Source organism: Triplophysa dalaica, chromosome 15, assembly GCF_015846415.1.
Source record: "Triplophysa dalaica isolate WHDGS20190420 chromosome 15, ASM1584641v1, whole genome shotgun sequence".
In the NCBI taxonomy this organism is placed as follows: Eukaryota; Metazoa; Chordata; class Actinopteri; order Cypriniformes; family Nemacheilidae; genus Triplophysa; species Triplophysa dalaica.
This window is the reverse complement of record NC_079556.1, coordinates 17321842-17340996: the sequence shown is the minus strand read 5'-3', so window position 1 is coordinate 17340996 and position 19155 is coordinate 17321842. Positions and strand designations below refer to the sequence as shown.

General features: G+C 36.0%; 1 protein-coding gene across 1 annotated transcript; it reads left to right on the top strand.

Annotated features, from left to right (window-relative positions):
• Positions 1-224: 224 nt before the first annotated feature.
• On the top strand, positions 225-18765 carry pgfb (placental growth factor b). Its single transcript, XM_056767894.1, has 7 exons — positions 225-692; positions 15174-15210; positions 16233-16429; positions 16607-16686; positions 16880-16909; positions 16993-17055; positions 17563-18765. Exons 1-7 carry the CDS (start codon positions 567-569, stop codon positions 17582-17584), a joined length of 555 nt encoding a protein of 184 aa, XP_056623872.1. The 5' UTR covers positions 225-566; the 3' UTR covers positions 17585-18765.
• Positions 18766-19155: the final 390 nt, after the last annotated feature.

The following is a 19155-nucleotide window of genomic DNA, read 5'->3' as shown; positions in this document are numbered from 1 at the left end:
TCATGAGTATGAGTCCTGTTTTACACTTCCTATCTTTATTTAAATTTGGTGACAGCACAGAGTAAAATAATAATTTATTAATCCATAAAAAATTGTCAAATAATGTGAGAGATGAGGTTATGTAGGAGGGCAGTGGGAGGACAGTATGAAAATGAGCTGGGTTTTGGGAGGAGGAGATTTAAATGATCCACTTGTTGAAAGGTAGTCACGGCTCTCATGTGGAAGTGTGCCACTCTGTTTGGAACATGCGCGTGCAGGATTTTTTTAAAACAGACGCTTGATCTCCGGTGTCGCGTGGGGATGATTAAAGCCGGCAAACTATAATTCAAAACACTATAACACAATAAGGATCTACCTTTAACTTTGCGTTTATTTAGTAGCATAGAGTTCTACAACTTTGGTCTTTTATGAAAATTTTCATGTCCAGTCAAATTTTAAAACCTTTTTCCGGATTTTTTGGTGCAATCTAAAGAAAGCCAAGTGACGCACATTTCACTGTCGACGAGGAAAGCAACTAACTGGGCCTTTTGTGGAATATTCAAGTTTACGTTCATCATACAGTTTGGATGGACAACGGTTTGGATTTCTCTGCTATTAGACTTTGCACCCGACTAGTCTTGGCATTCGAGATGAGTTACTTCACATCAGTGTTACATATCGTGGCTGCGGTCCTGAGCCTTTTACCTGCACAGGTGAGCATTCCTGGGCTGTCCCGTATTAAAGATAAACTGCTTATCTCTATGCCACTCTTTACGCTGTAAGCGAAACTTAAAACGACACCTCGTAGTTATAAACGAACCGCTCATATGGCTTCGTTGCCAAGGAGAGGCTAGATTTGTCGCGTCGTGTCACTATAAGTCCAAATGTGAGGAAGGGGCCATTCACACAGAACGCGTTCTTGCCTTTTGTTTGCGCTTTTGTATTATTGTTAGTTAACGTGAACAGATGTCCTTGTGTTGCGTCGCGTTAAGCTTATTTAAAGAAGTATATTTGCTTTAACCGCGTCCTGTTTGAATTGCCCCGAAACTGAATTGCGTTAAAGTTTGTGAATTGAATATATCCTTTGGCCACTATTTGCATGCAGATACAAAGCTAAATATGAAACTTAATTTAAAGACATAATTTCTATTGAATAAATTGATTTATATAGATTAGGAGGCGTATATGTGGCAGACAAAAGCACTGGCTGAATGAAAGGAGTCAGTTTACTTGTGTCACGGCTCTCAGACAGACGCCTGTTTTTATAACGCCCTCTATAACTGGATACCTTTTTGAAGTGCTGACACAGAAATCGTCGAGTCATGAAACGAAACGTGACGGACTGCATCACCTCCTCTAACCCGCCAGCGTTTGACACAGGGCTGTGCTCATTAGACCTTACTCAAAAGAAATGAGTACCGTGGCACAGTCGTGAGAGTAAGCAGAAAGAAAGCACTGTTGCTACAGATTCAAGCGCCTATTAACCATGTCTCTGCTCCATTCTGGCTTTCTTTATATAAACAATAAAATTACAGTGTGTGTGTGTTTCCAACCAAACTCATTCAAATTGAGTGTTTCAGAGAGTTGAATGATAGGATTATTGTCCATCAGCTCAAGGTAGGCTTAAGTAGGCTACCTCAGGTGAGATGGCAAAGCTGAACCATGTCTGTAGAATGGAATGCTGGAAGCAAAATCTTGTCCACTTCTCTTATGACATTTTCATTAATTTTTGACATTTTCTTTGAGTACTATATGAGTGTCATGTGAATGCCATTCTACATTTTATTCACTCAACTACTCTTGAGATATTATCATTTCTTCTGACAACTGTTAAGATGCTTTGTTTGGGCTTGTGTCCACAATGGTTGAATACATCTAACTGAAGTAAGATACACCTGTATGTGTATGTTGTGGCTCAGATGATCAAGAGGTAAATTTAGCTTAGAATGTGTATACAACCTCTTTATCCATGTGTTCTGTTCATCACTAAAGGGAATAATATACAAGAGAATGATGCAACTTCAGTCCTTGATTTCAGTTCATCCGAAATACGTTAATTCTATTACCCAGCCTCTCATCCTACCAAACCTGTATGACGCCCTTTCCTCCACCCTTTTAAAGGGATATTTCACCCAAAAATGAAAATCCTGTCATCAATTACTCATGTTGTTTCAAACCTGTATACATGTCTTTGTTCTGTAGACACAAAGAAGGGTATATGGAAGATTGTTAGCAATTTTTAGTTCTGGGACATCATTGACTACCATATTAGAACACAAAATGAGACATTTTGCTAAATTTAGGGTAACAAACAGTTCTGGGGCACCTCTGACTACCATTTAATATTATCTACTATGTCTAATGTTCCAGAACTGAAATTGCCAACATTCTTCTTTGTGTTCATCAGATATGTAGTTATGAAATTCCATGAGGTTGAGCAAATGATGAAAGATATTTCGTTTTTGGGTGAACTATCCCTTTAAGAGTAAATAATAATTGATTGAGGACTTGTACTGTCAAGCTCCAAGATGACAAAACCCTCCAAAAATGTAATCCTGAAATCTTTCTTCACATGTTAATATAATAATAAAAAGGAAGCTAAGAGCATATTGCTATAAATACAATTATGTGACAACAAATGGCCATCTAAATGTGTGATGTCTGCAGCAAATTTTGCCGTTCATGCCTTATTAGTAAATTTAATCTGGAAATGTTCCTCCATATCAAAATATGATGCATTGTGACTGTTTGTAGCAGACTGAAAATAACTACATCAATATTAAACAATGATTTAGCCGTTCCAACAGCTAATGCAAAATGACTAGCTGTCACAACTCTAGACAAACTGCAGAGAACAATGCCTAATACCAGCCAGACTGTAAGTGTAACTGATTTCAGTGTATTTCTGTATCTCAGTGGAACACATTGACTTTGTTTTCCCCATAGAAATGAACTAGTAAATCTGGTATTTGGAATTTGTTTCCCATCCATGGGTGGATGGAGCCTACACATATCTGTGGCCTTTCATTATTCAGTGTAAATCCTACTTGCAGGTCAGAACAAGGTTTAGTTGGTGTAACAACACCCCTTCAACACCTTCCTGACCCCACTACCGTCTTACACCCTCCAATTGCAATTTTAAAATACACAAATGCCGTCTCTGATATAACTTTGCAACACTAGGTGTGTGTGTGTGTCAGAATGTGTCTGCATCTTCCCTGATTTTCCATTACGCCTGTGGCAAGATTTTGCCACTGTTTTGTCAGACTTCATGTCAAAAGTCAAAAGAAGTTGGCAAACGCCTGCTGTTACTATTGCTGGTAATTACAGTAAAGAAAATGCTCAATTAGGCTTTTCTTTTGTAAAAAAGAATGGGCATCCTCCTCTCTTACCACAGCCTTCATATATCCATGAAGGAATTCACTTCTCCTAATACTTTCCCTTTAAATCCTTGGCTGTGTTGTCTTTGCAAATGAATGGATATTCATATCTTTTCTTACATTGTGATTTTAGTCCATGCCCTGCCCTGTATTGGGCTGTACCCGGTTTCAGTAGGATCTGTGTGGAGCAACTTTGTAAAGAATATATTATAGCCAGGGGAGTTCCTGTATCATTTCCAAATCTCTCACATTTTTTGTTTAAGTGTGACACGGTTCAAAGTACTACACAACACAACAAGAAGCTGGAAATAATTTCCCAAAATTGGCTCCTGATTTTCCTAGCTTTATTATTCAACATCTTATGCAGAATCACGGGACTACTATTTTTGTGTCATTTTTTACAGTCTTTTTGAAGCTATTATTTAGGGAAGATCTAGTGCCAAAGTGCAATATTTTGAACAGATGCTCTATATTATAGTGTTAAATGTAATATCGCTTGGTTTTACTGAATAGGCTATTCTGCAAACGATCAAACATGAAATACTCTTAAAAAGTGCTCTGGAAAAAAGCCAAATTTTAAAGAGGTTGTATAACCCACATAATAGCCATTGCAATTTTTTGTCATTAGTCTTCAGTTTTCATATTTTAAGATGTGTGCTGTTGTATAAATTCAAGGGTTAGAATACTTTTTTCATCAGGTGAACCTGGTTGGTCATCTACAGTACTGCATTGTCCATTACTGGTGCAGTGCAGTGCATTCAAATCACCTTTTGCTCCTGGGTGGAATGAAATGCATTTCCCTGTGGACCAAAACCAGTCCAGTATGTGCTGAATAATGAGAGCTACTTTACAGTATTCTATCAGGATAGAGATGTCTCCTCTGTCTGCCTCATCTGCTTCTGCCACCCTTTCTAGAGAAAAGTAAATATTGGCCATGTGGTTGTGAAAAGCATTTATAAATGTTTTCTCCTGCTCTCTCGTGTCGGGTGGAGTGCTTGGTTTACCCAAAATATTCTTAGTGTTGAGTCAGGCACTGGGCGAAATTATTCCATGTGTCATCGTCGTTCATGTGTCAAGAACTTCTTGACACGTCTCCGTGGTATTAACAAAGGTCTTTTGAAGCAAATTGATACATTTGTTTAAGGGTAATATCATAAACAAATGCATCAATTCCCCCAAGCATCTCCAGGAAACTTCAAGAAGCTGGTTGATAAAATGCCAATTCCAGTCAAAGGGCTATTGTATTACAGTAAAGATACTGAAATATAGCAAATTTTGTGACAGCAAAATTCCCACTGTATAGTATTTTTTTGTGTTTCTAAAAATAAAAACATAAAAAATGAGTAGAATACTTATTATTATGAACGTAGTGTAGTTTTGTAGTGTTTTAACTTGGTGACTTACTAAGATGCCTTTCCCAACACAGGGAACATTTTGTACTGAAGTTCTGGAACTTTTTGCCCGCTTTTTGTTGTGTTCACCGCAAGTACTGGGAGGAATTTTAGTTCAGAAACGCCTTTTGTAGGCATGTCACAGAGTATGCTTATGTGTGACAAGACATAAACATAAAGAGAACTTATGTTAGAGACATCTTTCTGTTGTTTTTGTTGCATGTTGAGTTTTTCTCTATGTGCACACCTGATTCCAACTATCACTCACGCCACCGGCCCCGCCTCACGGCTCTCGTCCAGCCTTCCTCACCACACACAACTTGTATCATTGTCCTTCAGTTTTTTATGTTTTATATTTATGCATTTGGCAGATGCCTTTGTCCAAAGCAACGTACATTGCACAATACTATACTTTTGTTTCTAATTATGTGCAATCCCTGGGATTGAACCCATGACCTTGGCTTTGTTAGCGCCAAGCTGTAACCCCTGAGCTACAGGAAAGCTGCAACACTTTATGTTGTATGGCACTGAGGTGTATTTGGTGGTGTTTACATTAGCCCGTCGTCATATGAACCGCATTTTAAAACGAAAACGATTCTCGTTTATACTACCATTTCCACAAGGGTTTAAGAAAAAACGTGTTAACGCTAGGTGTAACCGTAGCAAGATTTATGCGTTTTTAAATGAAAACGCACTAGTAAAAATGCTGCCTTAGATAGTTTTATTTACACTCGTATTGTCCCTGCATGTTAAGTTTATAAAGTGATGTGACAGGTTGCAGGTGTTGGCTTGTGAATCTGTCTTTCTCAGGATATGTAACTGAGCCAATAGGATGTATGTGACAGACTAAACAGTGTTGAATACATCCACAATCACCCAATTCCATGAGAGAGTCTGTTACTGCTTACCCACGTTTGCTTTGTGACTTCTCAAGTTCATTCATTTATTGCTAATTTTACTGTGCTGTCCTATTCTATTTTCTTCTCTTCCTGCTTTAATTGACCTTCCTGTGTCACGTGTCATTTGCTTTGTGTCCTTCCTTAGTTCTTCCTCCTAGTGTCCAAAACTCTCTTTTTTGGGTCTGATGACGTCCCATCATTCATTTCCTTCCTCACTGTATCATTTACATTGTCTCTTTCTTTTGCCTTAATATTCCAATGTCCTGCATGTCTTTGATCTATTCCTCCTGGGCCTGGCACTGGTGCTGGGATGTTGATAGGAGAGTTTTGTGTGAATTCGCAAGTTCCTGCTTCCTGTGTCTGGTTTTATAAAATGAACATCATGCCAGCCATGTTGGATCTCCTGGTCATCTGATCTTATGACAGATGTTGCTGGCAGTGTTCCCTCTAAGCCAGGTGCACACGTGGCTGCGTACCTATGATACTGACCCTAAGCAGATAATAAAAATCCACACATTACACAGAAAAATGTGAAAAATGAAGTCTTTGTTTTGCCCTGTAGAACTATAGCTGTAAGCAATTTTTGACTGAGCTGTGGAGCTCTGATTAATTGTGAGATAAGGGTTGCATGCGGCAACAACAGTGCAGTGATATCCAATTATACTGTGATAATAATGTCAACTGTTTCCAACACAGAGGAGACTCTTACGATAAACAAAACTGGCAGAGTTATGTTGCAAAACTTATACAATTTTTAAAACATTACAAATAAAATGAAATAAGAGATGAATTAGAATGAAATAAGAGATGTGTATTTTAAGTCCATTCCATTCCATTCCATTTTCTACCGCTTATCCGAACTACCTCGGGTCACGGGGAGCCTGTGCCTATCTCAGGAGTCATCGGGCATCAAGGCAGGAAACACCCTGGATGGAGTGCCAACCCATGCGGCTGTATTTAAGTCAATTGTTTAAATTAAACACGATCACTAGGCAATTGCTACAAGGTATATAGCTATATTATGGTCAAGTTACGTAACAGTTTAGTAATCCAATAACAAATGGAAAATGTAACTACAATGTCATGTGCCTGTTATTTTTTATCCTTTAAATGACCAGTTGCAGCATCAGAAATCTGTCCCTTAAACCAAAATAGTTTTAACATACAGTTCTAAGCTGCACACACAGCAGAACTGCGTTTGACACCACAGACCGTTCTTTCAAAGTGAGAAGAGTGATTTCTCCATTGTGACAATGTGCTGTTTTGACACGACAACAGCTCTGCAGTGACTTAAGTCCCCCTGTGGTCGATAATTTTATCCCTTAAAACTAATCTTTGACCATCAAAATTACATACTTTTTCCTGTCTTACAATAGCTTGAATGTAACTCTACACCTCATATTTATTAAGTATACGCAGAAACATGAATATGCAAATGAGTCCAGCCCCCACTCAATCGCACTCTGCAGTTCAGACGCTGCTAAAACAGAAAGTGACACTTAGAGCTGACACAGCAGTGCAGCGATTGTTCCAGCCCGAATCTATGCACCATGTAAAGCTGATCCACAGGGCTAAAAAGAGTTAATGTGATTGGTTACAGGTTTATGATGTCCTTTACCGGAGGAGTTTCAAACCGCATTTTTTAAACTGTCTTTAATGCACGATGTGGAGGCCGAGAACCAGAGACCGTTGAGAGAGAGAGTCGCAACAACTGAAGTTTAAAGTTTTCATGTGTCACAAGATTCATGGAGCCTTCAGATAGTTCAAGGAAGTTATGTTTTCTCTTTAAATGCTGCATTTCTTTCATTTTTTATTAATTGAAATGACTGACATCTTTAAATTGCTTAAAGGTTTAGACCACAATCGGTCTGTTTAGTCACAGCTCCATGTTGTACAAGTAACTTCCGGAAACTTTTGAGAGACTCCTTGGACTGCGTGACTTCTTTTGTGCTTGCGTTGCACATTATACACAAGTGATTGCAGAGTACAGTTAGAAGAACCATTCTGCTCATTTATAGAAGTGAACTCTCATAGTCACATTCTTTAAATAAAGGCGCTACAAAAGGTTGACTCCTAAATATCAGGATGCCATAGATTTTCTTGTTTCGGAAAAGGTTCATATTAAAAGGTAAGACAGTCATGGCTCTTTAATAAAACTTTGACTGAGTGGTTCCTTGTGGAATCCAAAATGTTTTTCTATAGCATCACTTTGAGGAACATTTTAAGTACATTTATTTTAAAGAGTGTTCTTCGTTAAAAATTTCTAGACCCTTGTCTATCCTACCTCTGTAGAGTCTTATTTGTAGAGTCAGAAAGTTTTTTTCTAATGTACTGTAAAAGGTTTTTTGGAACCATACAGCCAAAACTGGTTATTTTATAAGCACCATCATTTGTAAGAGTGAAAGTCCACTTCTCCACTGTAGCAATTCCATTGACTGTTGCTCTGTTAGACATGATATCTGGATGTCAAGATGGTTTAAAATCTGTTGTTGCATCTCCTACTTCTTGTATTTTGTTTCATTTGTGTGAACACTACACTATACAATAGGGGTACTTTGTGAGCCACTATTCCTTGTTGAAGACTAATGACAGGGTTGTCACAAGCTATTCAAAGCAATAAATGTCTGCATTTAGAATTAGGTGGCTGAATAATTGAATTGAAAAATGATGATTGAAAAAAAAGGACGGCATCTCTGGAAAAATTGTCTGTAGGGTGTGAGTGCGCGAGTGAATGAGTGAGTGTGTGTGCCCTGCGATGGGTTGGCACTCCATCCAGGGTGTATCCTGCCTTGATGCCCGATGACTCCTGAGATAGGCACAGGCTCCCCGTGACCCGAGGTAGTTCGGATAAGCGGTAGAAAATGGAATGGAAAAAGAAGGACTTTATTTGTTGGTTTATTCACAAGATAAGATTATTAAAGATCTTCCATAACTGTCTCAGACAGAAGAAATCGTGAGGATGTGATACAGACAGTAAAGAACACTATACAGGGACATATGCCAAAGAAAAAGATCTGAAGAATCATGCTGTATTGGGAAAAAACCCAAATAAGGGATGAGAGGTGAGAGAGTGTCAAGAGCGACAGCAACACAAGCTTAGAACATGATTAACTGCAGGTGTTTCCTCTCCGTCAACACTCAGAGCACAATAATACTTGAGACGGGCCATCTGCGTCTGTGCTGGTTTCCTCTGCCTCCATAACATGGAGTGGCAGCTATTTATACAAGCTCCATTGACTGTCTTGCTGGCAAAGTAAACACCTGAGTCGTGAGGTTATACGGAGTTGTTAACAGATCCTGCTCAGACTTCCACCACTTCCAATGCACTCGGTTCATTGAAATTGTGTGATGTCTACGAAATATACCTCCTCTTAAAAGTGTGGCTCAAAACCCACCTTTTCATGATACACCAGATATAGAATAATATTTTACCTAGAGACAGCATATTCAGTGTATATTGGATTTCTTGCATTGTCTCTTGTAACTGCGCTAAGTGCATGCTATTGTGTTATGCAAGTGTTTTACTTAAACAAAGTCGTTTCAGACTGGTTCAAAAGGTTAACGTCTGCTTTTTTACAACCAAACATGCCTGCTCATCTCCACAGACTTTACCTTTTTGTGTCAGTGGATTTAAAAGAATACAAGAGTCTACATGCATGTGTCGCCACCCATCAGTTCACCCCCTAGAATCAACCTGGGTTTAAGAAATTATTGCAGGAATCATAATAATAAAAGCACATGGAAAGTGCTAGTATGTAATACACACTGTAAATAAATCCAATTAAAAAATGTCATTTTCCGGCATCTGTGGTGCCAAAATACCATAAGATAACAGTTTTGTCATGTAAAATTACCTCATGTTTAAATTTTGTTTTAGATTTGTCTTGTTTGTCTTTTCGGTATTTCCTGTTCCCGAAATTATGATATTTTGAATACAACCCGGGCTGCCCCTGAAGTTTACATTGGAAATAATTAATAAATAACGATAAAGACTTAGGTAAATAAAACCAGACAAATGTATTAAAATAACTTATTTGAACTAAAAAACAAAAATGAAATAAATAAATACAAATAAATTAAAAATACAATAAATAAATAACAGATATGCAATTAAAAATAAACAACCCCCCAAAAATAATTTAACTACAACAATATGGTAATTGTTATTTTATTGTTATTTTAATTGAATTAAAAGACAATTACAAATAACCTTTAATATATTTTTATGTGTAAAATGTATCTAAAGTTTTGTTATTTTTTCTAATGTAGAAATTTTAGTTTTTATCTACATAGAAAAAGTTTTTTTAGGTCAATTATTTCGCTACAGATAAACTTGTGGGGTTTATATGCTTCATTCCCTCATAAGGGATCTAATATAACTTTCATCTGTGTCAATGTGTTAATTTAAAGACACATGTGCCTATAGACAACTCAGCTTGCATTGGGTTGTTGTGGTGACAAAACCTCAACTTTTGTATGGGTCTGGGTATGACTCAAGGGACAAGGTGCAATCACAATCAGGAGAAATGGATCTCTCCTTCCTTCAGTGGCACTCAGGGGACTGTCATCCACTCTGTAGGCTTTAATCTCTCATGTGGAAGCAATTTGCTTTCATTTACATAGCCACAACAGGGTTTACTGTAATAAGGAGCATAATTATCCCTGGCCGACAAGTTTCAAGGGAGTTTATATGGAGATATTTGAGCAAAAGAATACAGTTTGTTGCTCTCCAGGATGTTCTGAAAGAATCTGAACACTTTAATAATGCTTAGCTTATTAAATTAAATTTACTTTGCGCACATTGCTAGTTTTGATGTGAACATTTAATCTGTCTTTCCCCTTTGATTTTGTACTCTTTAATCAAAACATGCATGTTGGCTACTACCGCTCTGGAGTGTCGATTTTTGTCTGATGACGTTAGAGTAGAACATCTGTTTACCCTCCACTCCAACTGTCAGTCTGCTGCAACTGTAAAATCTAATAGCAATCTTGACTAACTTAAAATAGGTAAACGTTTTACTCGTTTTATCAAGTTACACATAATTGTGGCGTGAAAAGGGTAATTTACTTATCGCTTTGAGTGACATTAACTTTAAACAATCAAGTTAGCAACAATGGAAGCAATGATGTTACTACACCACCTAGAGGCGGAGGAGAACAGAGGTTTCTGTGAGCATGTGCAGCATCTGCAGTAGCCAAAATTTGTGCTGGGATCATGTGGCTCAGGTGACGATGGAGGATTTTTCTGTAGACGAGGATGCAGTCAGACCGAACGCGGTAAGTTGTCAAGCAAGCAATCATTTTCCCTGAATGTATTGTTTTGACTTATTGTACATTATAATTTTGTTCTTGTCCCACCATGGTCCATGGATTGTAGCAAGTTATGTACTTTATCTCGAGTTGACACAGAAAATGCATTTTGTTTGCATATTGATCATTTACAGCTGGTAAACCACAAAACAAGTGTACATCTGTCATACCAATTGATTTAAACCGAAATATAATCCAATGCTATCGCAGAAATAAGCCCCTTCAATGTGATACAAGACCCTCTGCTTCGCGACGGGTCCTGATCACATTGTCAAGGCTTATTTTTGCGATTATAACTGGCTGCTTGGACATATCCCTTACTTGGAACATCTTGAGGATGAGTAATTCATGATATCAGTTTCATTTTTGGGTCTACTATCTCTTTAAAGAAAACATTGTAGGACAGTTTTCTTTATACATGCTGCCATGTAACTGAGCTTTCAAGAAAAATGATTTAATAACTAGACTTTGCATGTATATACTGTATATATATGTATGACCCTGTCTGTGAAAACCCAGTTTAGGTCATTTTATTGTGATTTATTGTTTTCTACATGAAATCATCCTACATAATGTAAAGAACATGCTGTGAAAATATAACCTTGATCTCTAAAATCATAAAATGTCAAAGATTTAAAGTCACTGAAATCAAACTTTCCCTGATCTAATGTCATGATAAGATCATAAGATTTTAACCTGAATTTCACAGACAAGGTCACATTTTAATAACGAAAGAAATCTCTTTTTTTTAATTGTCTATCAATTTTTAATGTGCAATGCATGGGCATGGTAGATAGGAAATCTAGTTAGCACAGACAACAGTCACAGTTGATCATGCCTATCAATATTTCCTTGTTGTAATATTGTGATTTTAATGTTTTCCATAGGTGTCTGATGTTAATGTGACCTGGGAAAATGAACAAATGTACCTCTCTTTGCAAACCTTCTGTGTCGTGAGCAAGTGTGCTTTCCTGTACCTCAGTGGTTAGAGCATAATGCTAGCAATACCAAGGACATGGCTTTCGATCCCAGGGATTACACCAATTTAGAAAATCGCTTTGGATTAAAGCCAAAAATGTATAAATGACTATTCCCATCATTGTTTTCCTGAATAAAAAAAAATGCTAAATTGATCCTTTGGAATGCTTAACACTCATAGATTCGTATTGTCTCAATTTACTTGGTTTGACAAATCTTCATTAGCTATTTAAAGAAGCACCTTTGGACATGCTGCAGCTTGATTCTAAGAACCCTAGTCATATGCACACAAAAATACAGAAAAAAACATTCTTGAAATTGCATTTTTAGCTCACTTTTGCTGTTTCAGTATGAATAAAACTACCGTAAACCAGCAACATTAACCCACAATCACAGGAAACTGTTCACATTAATAATATTAAGAATAAGCTTGTGTTCATTACACATCATAGAAATATTTCAGTGATCCACCCAGTCTCAATTAGTTTGCCATAAAGGCGTGCACAAGTTCAAAGGACTTTTGTCTTAAGAGGTAATGTTGAAAGTAAAAGTTCCCATAGACTTTATGTTTGCCTAAAGTCTCTTTTTCAGTTTACTCAGACTCTTCCTGTTAGGCCAGCCCTCTCCCACACTGTTCCATCAACTGGAAAAGAGGATGGTCAGATACTCTTTCTGTTAGGCTTACTGTAAGGTCACTGTGTTTTTTTTATATTTAAGAGACAGGTCTTGTATGACACTAACATGAACTATTTCTATAACTCAGAAGTATTTACATTTGGCAGTAGAAACTGTATCATGAGTCATGAACTGAATTTAAAAGATTAAACATGAAATAGGTCATTGATTTTAGAGTAAAAAGTTAAGCAACTTTGAAGGTTTATAGGTTAAAAGTCATTGTTGAAAAAACTCTTAGTAGGTCGGATTAACTACTTACTTATCTGTTGCTTGAGTACATGTCTATTTGTGTACAATAATAACACAAAGCTACACACCAGAAATTTAATTGTTTCATTTGTTGCAAAATATATTCTTTTTTTAATACAGTACATCAAACACTTAAATAAAACAACATGCAAATAACAAACTTTCCTTTGGACAAAATCTTGTTTAGATACAATGCTCTATTACTTGAAAATAACATTATGGAGATTTTTATTTGTGGTGGATATTCAATTTAGTATGCTTCAATGATACAGTAATTGCATTTCATGACATGAGGTATGCAAATTACTTTCATCATTTCATCATTCCTTGTGGGTTTGATGATTTATGACTAATTTAACCTGAAAATATATTGTTTCTCTATTAAGAAATCAAACAGAACAGAAATAAAAAGTTATACTTTTTAATGAAATATGTATTAAGTGAGTGAAAACAAATAAGAATTTTAACATAATTATTACACAGCTTTATTTGGATTGGTCAGGTGCGATTTTTTAAGGTCATATTTTCAAGATTTCAAAATAACAACCACTAAAATGTACACATATAGTTACAGAATTGAATTGTCTGTGTGTAACTTTGACAGTACTATTAATTATTTAAGTATATTAATTTTATTATTATTCATCTAGAATTATGTTTCAGCAAGTACTTACATAGTCTTTTATTTGGTTCTAACAATCTGAATTTAAACTGAACATGCTTCTTTTTTTGTGACCCATAGGCCTATCACTCATATAAAAATCATATAAAATAAAAGAAGAAACTATGCCTATCTGTACAATTATGTCACTTATTTCCCATGAAAAATTACAACTGTCAGTAACAGGAGAACATCAGAATAGCTATTTTAGTAAAACCTTCCATCCCTGGAGCCAGAACATTTACCAGAACAGTTTTTATCATAAACCACATTTTTATGAGGAGCCAAAAGTCTGCAGAACTGTTTGGTTACCAATTTGTTTGCTTTCCTATTTCACTCAAAACTTCCTGTCTCGCATCCTTCGAACCATGGGATTGGAGGATATTAAACCTAATGTCTCCTATTGTAGGAAACCCTAAAGTGCATGTCAGTTTGTTCACACAAATTCACAAATTGCACAAATTCCCATTATAGAGACAGACAGATACACAGACAGACAGTTGTCTGGCTCTATGTAGCCGGAATATTGTGACCACATGCTTGCAATGCATTGGCATCTGCATTTCTGGCTATAGAGAGCACCTGCCCACAGGTGCGTGCCTGCATGTAGGGAATAGACTGTGATGCAGCTCACTGGGTTTTGGGATAGAGCCAAGGGTAACTTACTGTTGCCTTGTGTACACAACGTGTGAAGGTTTCTTTTTTTCGTTTTGAAAAGTGCATAAGCTTGAGGAGACAACAGGAATTTAAGATATCTGCTCTCTCACTTGTGTTTTTATGTGGATAATTTGAAAAACTGAGTCGTAAATGGCTATCAGTATCTTCCATCTATTCACACAAAATATGTAAAATGTTATTTTTTACAAATGTTGTGTTAACTTGCATTTGCCAAGTTTGACCATTCAACCATTTTACCCTAGTTTTTGTAAGTAATAAATGACAGAAAATTATCTTTCTTTTCCTTCATTTATTGGAAATATTTATAAAATCTCAAACTCACTAACAAATACTTAGTAATTCATTAATTAAGTTAAATTTGCATTATTGTTAGGCCTATCTATTGCATTCTCAAACACTGTTAAAGTAGCGTTTCTTACCTCAAAATAAAGGGGTTGGTGGATGTACAGTATCTTTCTTCTTAAAGTATTACAGTACATGCAATTTCCTTCAAGGCAAAGATTTGAAACCACACTTATTCTGATGGTGGCCCATGCTGTTATTTTAACATAGCCAGAGATGGAGATGGACCAATGTGAAAATAAATGCCCAATTCTTATACTACAGGATTTTATCCCACACAGACACTCGCAAAAGAAATATGATGAATCAGCTCCCTCTCCTGGCACAAGTCTTGTCACAGGGGTAAAACTAATGTAAAAATAATAATACAAGAGAGGAATCATGCATGTTTTATTTCGCCAGTAGGAAGTGCTGTTTAGTCAAACTGTACATTTTGAAAAGCATCACTGCTTTTTACATCTAATGTACATCTAATATTTTGTTTCTATGGCTGTAATCTTGTGAATATTTGTTTGTTTTCCAAACAGTAATATTAATACTGTGTAAATCTAAGCATTTTGATCTGATTTGAACAATTAAATCTCCCATGAAACTTCACATTCTAATCTGTGTCTTTTTACGCTTCTTGCAGAGTTCTCCCTTGGCAAGCGTAAACAGCACTGCTAAAGGTAAGAGCATCAGCACGTAAAGCTTATCATAGTTGGCATTGACCTTTTTTAAATTGCAGCTAAAACATATTATTATAGATGATTTAGATGATCAAATCCAAAGCGAGATTAAAACAGGCACTTAAACATTTATTGGTATAATAGTAATAATTCCTCTGCTTTGGTGTTATTGTTTGCCTGAAATATTGCTGCTTTGATTTTTTTCACCAAATCTCCCTTTTTTTATTTTTTTATTCCTGCTGTCCCTTTCTCTTTTCATTTTAGCCTGAGTATACCCCCACTGGAAATTATCTTTTGAGAAATTTGGATAAATGAGAAGGAGATAACACACCCAGGACATTACAGGGATTCTTTGTTTCCTTACCCATAGATTATCAAATATCAAAAAATATTTAAATGTTTCTCATGGGTCAAAAAAAAATCCACACCAGAAATAAGTCTAACAGTACTTTATGTATTCTAGTGTTACTACAGTAAACCTAAAATGAATGAATGAGTAAAATGAAGAGTTTGGTTCCATAATTAGATAATTGTGCATCCCAATTAATATCAATCAAACTGCTGTTGGTTTGATTTGATTTAAGCCGTAAAAAAATACAGCACAACAAAAACATGATAACATAATAAAAACATGATTTTAAAGTTTCTAAATACAGAGTTATCTCATTTTGGAACCAATCTCTTCAAATATTCTTTTAAAGATTAGATTTATCAAAAAGATTTTAAAATCTGCTTCTTGTTTGCTAAAAGTTTGATCCACAGAAGGTTTAGTCTCTCAAGCTTTTAGTTTCAGTCTAATGAGGAACATAAATATTGGTTAATTATGCGTAGAACATGGAGAGTGCAGCAAATAGCTAATCTCATCCTGTCCTTTGATACGTGCAGGTTTTATGCATCTCAGAGAAAGGCTTCCGCTGAAACACTACTAGTAGTATAGTTATCTGAATTTATGTTATGACTACTGTGATTGTTAGTTTCTCTAAACTCATTGGCTCTTCCTTATTTCTCTTGTTGTGTTTCAGTCATGCTGTTTCAGGAGGTGTGGGGGAAAAGCTTCTGCCGCACTATAGAGAAGCTAGTGGAAGTAGTTCAGGAGTACCCTGGGGAGGTGGAGCACATTTTCAGCCCCGCCTGTGTGCCATTGGTCCGTTGCGCTGGTTGCTGTGGAGATGAGAACTTGGAGTGTCACCCTACGCTTACCTCGAACACAACCATGCAAGTAAGAATATTAACTTTGGTCAAACATGCTTCAAAAGCAGCCCAGAAGATCCTGATCAATTAAAACAGATTTTCAGGGATTATCCATATTTCCATTCGTACTGTATGTTGACATCATATGTTTTGTCTTTGTCATCGGTGGAATTAAGACAGATGTCAATGTAATGATTTTTTTCAGTTATTAAAGATTAAGCCGGCAGAGCAGGGTCAAGAATACATGGACATGACCTTTGTGGAGCACAAAGCCTGTGAATGTAGGTAAGGACAAAAGTCAATTTATTCCATTTATGTAACTACATATGTTTTGCATTGTAAAAGAGCTTTGTACTATCTCATGACACCTTAGAATCAAAAGATTGATTTCTGAGATAACAGAGTTCAAGTATAAAATGCTTGTGTAACTCAACTTCTCTCACCACCTCTCTTCCATGATTTCTCTTGGGATGCCAAGACTAAGAAAGTCTACAGCAAAACATGACAGGTAATAAGTTGTACAAAACACAATCACATTGAGCATACAGACAAACTGAATTATAGTGACTTCAGTGACTCTTCATTTTGTAGATGGAAACCAAGAAATAGAGGGAGAAAAAGGAAGGAGAAACAGAAAGTGAAGGATTGTGACAGGTAAGCTAAATATTATACACTGAAACTATAATCAAAAGTGCAATGTATAAAAGTCGATTTTGCACATTGTATAGGTAAATTCCAGGCTGGTTAATTTACCAAAATAAACAATCCGAGTAGATTAGATGGTAAGCAAACAATCAGTTCTTATAAATCGTAATTGACATGTTAGTTGTAGGAGAAATGGGCAGGAATAAAAATCTGAGCAACTTTAACAAGGGCCAAATTGATAATATTATTACAGTTTACTATCTATCATAGATTATATATTACCTCTATGTTTATATTATTTATATTTTTTATTTTGTTATTAATAAAAATATTATTTAATTATAATAATTGCACAGTCTTTGGAGCTAACCTGACTTATATTTCACTACTGGTTGTATATTTTCTAGCTGTGTATATGACAAATCAAAATTTTGAATCTTGTTATGAAATGGTGTGAAAGTACATTTTTTTGTAAGTATCAACAGCTCAACGACCTCAATGTATGTTTTCTTACAGGTGTCAGCCTCCTCGCAGGTAAACGTTGTCTCACCGTGATCTCAGCCAATCACGCGCATCCGTCCCCTGCTGTGCGACCCTCATCATCATCATCTTACACTAATGGATACTGCCACTGCTCTGCCCCCCAAGATCCCAGAAGCAGAGTTGTTATGGTGATGGGGCTTCCCTCCAGCACATGGGGGAGCTTTTAATGATCTATAGAGGAAGCTCCTGTTGTGCAGAGGCATCTTGACAATAGCTTTTTACAGGACCACACCTAAAATGACTGACATAAACACAAAGGCCCTCTATTATTATTATTATTATTATTATTATTATATAATAATGTTATATATTTTTTATGTTTGTAGTAGTTGAAATAGTAGCTGTAATAGTAGTTATAGTATTGGTTTACACCGTTTCCAAGTTTTCCTTATTATTTATTTTGAGTAATGTAAATATAGTTTCATTACATTTATTTTTAAACAATCAGTCAAAATATATAAATACAAACCAAAAATACCAAAGATTGGTTGTTTATCATGGCATTTATAATAATTTGAGTATTTTGTCACATTGGAATAATGCTATGAATATAATATAAACAGATGAGCATTAACAAGTTCTGTGTGATTTTTTCTCACGGTATTTTATTATGTGAAATGAAATGGAGATACTGACATCTAGTGTTAACATAATTTTCAGACAAGCTGTTGTACAAATAATACTGATGCAAGCCATTTAAACTTGAAAAATAAAACTTTTGAGGTGTAACTGTGAAAGGACAAATGCCTTTTCTCTTAAAGGCCCAGTCAACCTGAACGAGACAGACATTCATCATCATCTAAGGAAATGTGGATGTTTTGTATTATTACTTTGTCAATGGTAACTGAATTTCCCACAGTGCGGACTCGGGTCTGTAAAGTGCCTGAAATAAACGAATAAAATAAAAAAAACATTATTTATGCTGCTGGCTACGTTCAGGGCCCCAAATGCACCAGTTTACAAAAAAAACTGGCTTTGTGTTTTCCAAAGTATAAAAAGTGGTCTGCTGATCAAAACGTTGTAATATTCTATGTATGAATATTCTATGATAAGTATCTTACTAAATAAAGTGTTTATTTTTTGTTATTAACAAATATTTTTTAAAGCAGTGTAGTATATGTGTTTATGAGAGTGTGTGAGCATGTTTTATTAGTGAAAGTTGTTGCAGGTTATGACATTGGTAATAAAGAAAAGGTCACATAAAGAGATACTTTCTGCAATTCTGTGATAGAGTACTTCATTCTTATATTGTTATGCATTTTTATAGATTTGTTTGAATTGGTAATTTACAATATTTTATTTTCTTGTTAGACAACTGCATTAGTTAAGCATATATGTTTCAATTACAGGTTGGCCTAATACAGCAAATAAAGCGACTATTTATCCGTAGTCAATAAAAGTAGCCCGATTTGACACATGACGACATTATAACATATAAAATGCTAATTGTGGCTGCTATTTTATAGCTTTATAAGTTCACAATATTCAAGCTATGCAGAAGATGACGGTGAGGTATATACGTTTACAACTATGTTATGGAGGGGATGACGCCAAAGCGCGTGCCAC

Coding starts and splice junctions, on each gene's coding strand:
- pgfb (XM_056767894.1), top strand. CDS start 567: ATGGACAACGGTTTGGATTTCTCTGCTATTAGACTTTGCACCCGACTA. Junction 693..15,173: donor TGAGCCTTTTACCTGCACAG/GTGAGCATTCCT, acceptor CGCTTCTTGCAG/AGTTCTCCCTTGGCAAGCGT. Junction 17,056..17,562: donor AAAGTGAAGGATTGTGACAG/GTAAGCTAAATA, acceptor GTTTTCTTACAG/GTGTCAGCCTCCTCGCAGGT.